This window comes from Elaeis guineensis, chromosome 14 (assembly GCF_000442705.2).
Source record: "Elaeis guineensis isolate ETL-2024a chromosome 14, EG11, whole genome shotgun sequence".
NCBI lineage: Eukaryota > Viridiplantae > Streptophyta > Magnoliopsida > Arecales > Arecaceae > Elaeis > Elaeis guineensis.
In genome coordinates, this window is record NC_026006.2 from 59,492,671 (window position 1) to 59,500,200 (window position 7,530).

The following is a 7,530-nucleotide window of genomic DNA, read 5'->3' on the forward strand; positions in this document are numbered from 1 at the left end:
TAACTCAAACCTAACCTCGATGTGAGACACCTAACTACCTCTCTCCCACGCGCATCTTTCCTCCATTTTCTTAGACAGCAGTTAGCAAAGAACGCTGCCCAAATTTGAATAAACCGGCACACGTGCTTCTTGGTTCCATACCTACCATCCCACACAAAACCTCTATAAAACCCCCATCCCTTGCTCACCATTCTCCATCTCATTTTCACTCACCACAACCCAGTAGTAGTATAAGTGAAGCCTAGGAAACAATCCAGTTTAAACCATGAGTCCCTCCACTTGGACCCTCGAGATCGAGTCCCCGGCCCCCGCCGCAAGGCTGTTCAAGGCGGTCCTCGACTGGCACAACCTGGCCCCTAAACTCCTGCCCAACATCGTCGCAAGCGCCGTGGGTATCCAAGGTGAAGGCAGCGTCGGAAGCGTCAGGCAGCTCAACTTCACCTCAGGTATTGCAATCCACATCTTTGAAATTTTCTTGTCTTAATTATCGGTATATATTTCATGCACTTAAGATTGGTGCAATATTTGTAGCGATGCCATTTGGGTATGTGAAGGAGCGTCTGGACTTTGTGGACTTTGACAAGTTTGAGTTCAAGCAAAGCCTGATCGAAGGCGGTGATCTCGGGAAGAAGATCGAGTCAGCCTCAACCCAGTTCAAGTTCGAGCAAACCAGCAAGGGAGGGTGCGTGTGCAAGGTGGTCACAACCTATAAGCCATTACCAGGAGTTGACAACAAGGATGAGGTAGCCAAGGGAAAGGAAGCAGTGACCGCGACCATCAAGGCAGCAGAGGCCTACGTCCTGGCCAACCCTGGTGCCTATGTCTGAAGTGGTTCGGGTTTGAGCTCGCACACTTGGTGGTGCAATAGTACTATAGCAAGCGAGAGATTGCTTTTGGAGTGGGTGTTTGCGAGGTTGTTCTTGTTGTTTCCATGCTTTTCTTTTCTACTGAGTGCCTATCTATGATTTTCTGAAATAAATAAACCAACCGGTTTAGTGTGTGTATGCCAGATTTGTGAACCTTTTTTTCCACAATGCATCAGATTTACATAAAATAAATTGAAAAAAAAAAAGTATATTTCAAAGCAGAAAAAAGGAGAAAAATAATGCTCATCCGGTCGAGTACCTCAGCTTTTTACTGTCCTTATGAACTTGATTCTATCCGAGTACTTTCACTCGCTTGGCATTTTATTCTAGTGCTATGCACCTGGATAGATTTTACCACTGATGAGTTAGTTTGTGGATAAGAGACCAATTCTTCGGCCAATATTCCATATCCTCCCGACCAGAGTTACAAGGTCACGGTACCGAGCTCAGCAGTGACCCATCAACGACTCTGCTTATGTTACTATGTAATAGTACATATCCAGCATGGGACTAAGACCTGAAAACTTGGTATTTGGACTATCCCATATATCACTCGTTTTGGTCTGTTGAGGGTGGTATGCACTATACATGGACTGTAAAGTCGGTTAGCGAATTCCACTCGGAATCAGATACATCCAATCGAACTGTTTTAGATAGGTTACTTGATTCCACCAGGGTAGAAAATTTTTTCGTGGTTGAGCCAACTAGGCATTATAGTCATCCAAATACAATATTTCTCTGGTAACAACTCCTCGATGAAGATCTCTCATTGCAGATATTATTAACTCTTCCCAAAAGACTGTTTATATATCCTAATAAGTTTGGTTATAATCCCTGTATTAAAAGCGTATTGGCAGCTACATTTGTTAGGACAAAATATGTAGATTCTTACACGCCATATCCATGCAACCTTTCTCAAGAAACATGCATCTCAACATCTTATATTGGCCATGTCAGGTTATACCATGTTGGCTTTAGTGCTTCATATATATTTGAGTGGGCCAAATGCCGTACTCTCACAATCTAAATGTTTAAACTATTGGGAGGAGGATCAATTCAGATTAACAAACCCACATAGCATTTTTTTTATAAATGTAAAATTTTGGCAGTCTTCTCCACCAAATGTCCTTATCATGGATGGCTCGAGAGTGGGGGGCCATTTATGGCCAAGGTCTTCCTCGACTTTAATATCTCTCAATAAAAATTATAGATCAATAATGAAGGTTGGAATGTACATTAGGCATAGCTCTGATATCAGTCGTCAAAAACTCAAGTTTTTAGAAGGTTGACGGTAGGACGAATAAACTTATATGATATTTTTTTTTCTTATCAGTCAATATAGAACTACAACACTTTGTTGTCCTGTCCCAATTTGAGTCCTATAAATTAGTTAGAGAAAGAAACTTGCAATTCCTTTTCTTGCCGCCCATACGAGACTATGAATCATCTTTTTGACCCGATGAAAGATATGACGATTTTTAGTAAGAAATAAGAGGGAGATAAGATTTATAGAAGCCCAGGTCTCTGATAGGACGTTCGTCAGTAAGAAACAAGAGGGAGATAAGATTTCTGGAAGCCTAGCTCTCCGTTTTGTGACGCTATACCACCGTAAGGCCTGCGCCTTTCTGTCTGCGGGGTGCATCCTTCCGTCAAAATCTCCGCCTTGAACCTTGACGACGGCAAAATTTTCTCATACCATATTAAATAATACAAGCTATTGTCATCAAAACCCTATGGTAGGTGGAAGATGGATCCGTACATGAAATCATTCTATAGATAAGAAAAGGAGAAGAGTTTGAAGATGCGTTATACAACTTAATTTAGTTAGCAAGAAAAGGGCACCAAAGTTTGTTATCCAGCTGATTTGTTATCCAGCTAGCATTATGTTAGAAGTCTTTTCTTTCTTTTGAATTCCAAATCATTTTTTCATCTGTGTATAAGAATTTCTTTATCAGTTTTCAATCAAGAGAAAATGAGAAGATAATTTTTTCTTCAATTTTAGCTTTCTCTGTTTGCTCTGTTTGCATGATAATAGAGCCACGATCATTGTGGCCTAGAATACTCTTAAGTTTTGTGATGATTAAGAACTCATGGAAGAGGAAACTCAGTCCGACATTCAGATCGATGAAGTTCTGACCGGTGATTCTTATAACCTTCAGAATTCTGATCATCCAGGCATGCTCTTGGTAAACGCTCCCTTAACTGGATTGAATTACTTATCATGGAGTCGATCAATGAAGATCGCACACAAGGCTAAAGATAAACTTAGCTTTATAAACAGAAAATGTGTTATGCCTAATGCTGAATCTCCATTGTTTGAGCAATGGCAACGAGTCGATAGCATGGTGCTGTCATGGATTTTGAACTCTATCTCTAAAGATCTAGTAGAGACGTTTTTCTATGTAACTATTGCATGTGAACTCTGGAATGAACTTGAACTGAGATTTGGTGAAAGCAATGGCCCATTGCTTTATCAAATTAGACAAAAAATTAGCTCGTTCTCTCGAGGAAATATATCAATGATGTTATATTTTACAAAGTTGAAAAAGTTTTGGGATGTGTTATCTTACTTGAGGAATTTTTCGATTTGTATGTGTGGGGCTGCAGAAACTGTTGCAAGTATTGAGAATGAAGATAGGTTGATACAATTTCTTATAGATTTGAATGATAGCTATGATCATGTCCGCAACTAGATCTTACTACTTGATCCATTACCCGCTGTGAACAAGACATATTCTATGGTGCTTCGTGTTGAAAAGCAGCGTGAGGTTCTCTCAGTTTCAGATTCGATGGATCACGCTGGGACAATGATGGTTAAATAATTGAATTATAAAGCTAAAAGTATGAAAGAAGCTAATATTTAAAAAAGCCAGAATTCTAATAGCAACAAAAAGCATGACTTTGCTAGAAAAGAGGATCGATTTTGTACTCATTGTAAGGCACAAGGCCACATGTATGACATATGCTTTAAACTGTACGGCTATCCAGATTGGTACAAGGAGCTGAAGCAAAAATGTGCTAATCAACAGAATCAGGCATACATAGCTCGGGTTCATGAAACTCCTATGGATGATGATCCACTCAATCCTCCATCAAAGCCAAGTGATTGGAGCGCTAATCTGTCAACTGTAATTTAGCAAGAAATAGCAAAATATATGAAGGAGAAGGTGACCATAGAACCAAACACTGTCAATTATTCGAACTTTGCAGGTAGTGAACCTTATTGGTGTCTTCTTAGTAAGGTGATGAGAATATTGGTACCTGGATAGTTGATACAGGTGCAACCAGCCACATATGCTCAAATATACAAATATTTTCTCAAACACAAAGACCACCTAACCCCTCACCCGTATACTTATCTAATGGGACTAAACAGAATGTCACATCTGTGGGCACTATTTCTTTACATCCGAAAGTAACTCTCACAGATGTGTTGTATGTGCTCGCTTTCAAGTATAATCTTCCTTCAGTCAGTAAACTTTTACAATCTACTAACACTATGGTTTATTTTTTTCCTTCTCATTGTACTTTGCAGGACCATTGGACTAAGGAGATAATTGCTATTGGAAAAGAATATGTTGGTTTATACAAGCTTGATTCATCATCATTGACACACACTCCTTCACGGTATGTTTTTCATAAAAGTTGTAATAATGTTCAGTCTGTCACAACCTCTTGTACTCTGTGGCATGAACGTTTAGGTCTTGTATCCAAGTCTACATTGTTCAAAATTTCAAATATCAATATTTCTATTATAGATTCTTTACCTTGTGAAGTTTGTCCTTTGTCAAAACAGCAGCATTTATCTTTTCCAATTAGTACAATTTCTAGTAAAACTGTGTTTGAATTGATACATATAGACTTATGGGGCCCATATCATATTCATACAATCACTGGAGCAAGATTTGTTCTAACCATTGTAGATGACTTTCGTAGAACAACTTGGGCTTATCTAATGAAAAATAAAACCCAAACTCTATCTCACCTTACTATATTTTTGAATTTAACAGAAACACAATTTCAGAAATGAGTGCAATTCATTCGCTTGGATAATGGCTTGGAATTCATCAATGCCTCTTGTCAATCTATATTCCAAGACCAAGGGATCCTTCACCAAAAGTCTTGTCCTCACACACCTCAACAAAATGGGGTGGTTGAGAGGAAGCACAAGCATATGTTACCAATAGCTCGAGCACTCTTATTTCACTACCATCTTCCTAAACAATTTTTGGGTGAGGCCATATTTATAGCTGTCTACTTAATAAATAGATTACCTTCCTCAATTTTAAATTGAAAAACATCCTTCAAAGTTTTTTATCACAAATTATCAGATTATAGATACCTTAGAGTCTTTGGTTGTTTATGTTTTGCCACTAACACCAAGCCACACAAAACAAAATTTGAATTACAAGATACAAAATGTCTGTTTCTTAGATATGCACCTGGGCATGAAGCATATAAAGTTTATAATATCAATTCACACATAGTGTTTGTATCAAGAGATGTAGTCTTCTATAAGTCCATTTTTTCTTATAAACATGAAACTTCCATTTCATCATCTAGTCAATGTCCTTTATCCATAATTCCTATACCCATCGTACCTATCAGTATGCAAAATAATTTTTCCACCCTTATTTCTACTGTTCCAATTGAGTGTCCACCCACATCACCTCATCAAGAGTCATATCCTACACCACCTATTGTACCTCCTATTGCACCTCCTCGTAGAAGTATTATGACTGTCTCAAAACCAGCTTGGCTACAAGATTTTGTAGCACAAATTACACATAACAATTCTTCATGAATAGCTTTACCTCCTAATCAAGATGGTTCTGCAAGTACATCTTTTTCCTATAACCATTTCATTTCTACTCCTACCTTTCATCTTGATTATCTTGCTTTTATTACTAATGTATCAAGTGTCAAAGAACCATCTTCTTATCATCAAGCTAAGAATAATATCCAGTGGGTTCAAGCCATGAATCAAGAATTGGATGCTCTCGAGCGCAATAATACATGACAGTTGACTGAACTTCCAGTAGAAAAAAGATCCATAGCTTTGAAGTGGGTATATCATATAAAGTACAAGCTGAACGGCACAGTGGATAGATTCAAAGTCTGGTTGGCAGCCAAGGCTATAACCAGATTGAAGGAATTGATTATGTGGATAGTTTTCTGTCGGTTGCAAAAATAGTTACGGGGCACATCTTTCTCGCCATTGCTTCAGCCAAACAATGGCCCATTCACTAGATTGATATCAACAACACGTACTTTCATGGTTTCATTGACGAAGATCTTTATATGATACCGTCGGAGGGTTATACAAAGGCATGCAACGGTCAAGTGTGTAAGCTTATTAAATCCCTTTATGGGTTGAAATAAGCGGGGACGTCAATGGAACAAATAGTTTACAAGCAAACTCAAGGAGTTCGGTTTCACTCAGTCATCTTCTGATCATTGTCTATTCATCAAATCCTTTGGAGATGATTTTTAAGCTCTTCTTGTTTATGTTGACGACGTCCTTATCACTGATACAAATGAGCATTCCATTCTCTCTACTAAGAAGTTTCTTGATGCTGAGTTCACCATTAAAGACATGGGATATGTTAAATACTTTCTGGATATTGAGCTTGCTCGATCATCAGAAGATTTATTTATCAGTCAATGCAAGTACATACTTGACATGCTGCAAGACATTGGACTTTCTAATGCTAAACCTGCCCTTTTTTTCATGACAAAAGCTCTTCGTTTATTACTAGATATGGGAGATTTAATGCCAGACCCAGAAAAGTATCGAAAGATTATTGAAAAATTGTTATACTTAAGTCTGACTAGATCAGACATTACATATTCTGTTCAATAACTCAGTCAATTTCTTCAATCACCAAGGATTCCTCACTGGCAAGCTATTATTCAAGTTCTCAAATACTGACGAGGATATCCTTTCAAGGGGATATTTTTTTAGTAGCATCATCCTTCAAGCTCCAAGCTTATTGCGATGCTGACTGGATGGCATGTCCAACAAGCTGCAGATCAATCATAAGATTTTGTATTTTTTTGGCTCTACTTTTATCTCATGAAAATCAAAAAAATAAACGATCGTGTGTCATTCTTCAGCTGAGGCCGAATACAGAAGCACGGCCAGCACAGTTTGTGAGCTCAAGTGGATTTCATTTCTTCTTCAAGATTTTCAGATTCTCCTCCACACTCCCATTCTATTGCATTGCGACAATAAAGCAGTCATTTACATTAGTAACAACCCAACGTTTCATGAACGTATGAAACATATTGACATAGATTGTCGTATTGTTCGGGATCATATAAACTGCGGGTTTCTTCTTACTATTCACACTCCATCTCGTCTTCAATTGGCAGATGTATTCACTAAGTCTTTGTCTACTGTTGCCTTTACATTCATTTTGTCCAAGTTGGATCTGGTTGATCTTCACCAGCCTCCAGCTTGAGGGGAGGATGAAGACGTATTATACAACTTAATTTAGTTAGCAAGAAAAGGGTACCAAAGTTTGTTATCCAACTGGTTTAATTTGTTACCCAGCTGGCATTCTGTTAGAGTCTTTTCTTTCTTTTGAATTCTAGATCATTATTTTTATCTGTATATAAAAATCTCTTTATCAATTTTCAATCAAGAGAAAATGAGAAGATA

The 7,530-nt window shown here is 38.1% G+C and overlaps 1 protein-coding gene across 1 annotated transcript; it reads left to right on the forward strand.

The window, feature by feature from the left end:
• Positions 1-243: 243 nt before the first annotated feature.
• LOC140853714 (pathogenesis-related protein 1-like) lies at positions 244-1,004 on the forward strand. Its single transcript, XM_073248580.1, has 2 exons — positions 244-446; positions 532-1,004. Exons 1-2 carry the CDS (start codon positions 266-268, stop codon positions 825-827), a joined length of 477 nt encoding a protein of 158 aa, XP_073104681.1. The 5' UTR covers positions 244-265; the 3' UTR covers positions 828-1,004.
• The last annotated feature ends 6,526 nt before the right edge of the window (positions 1,005-7,530 follow it).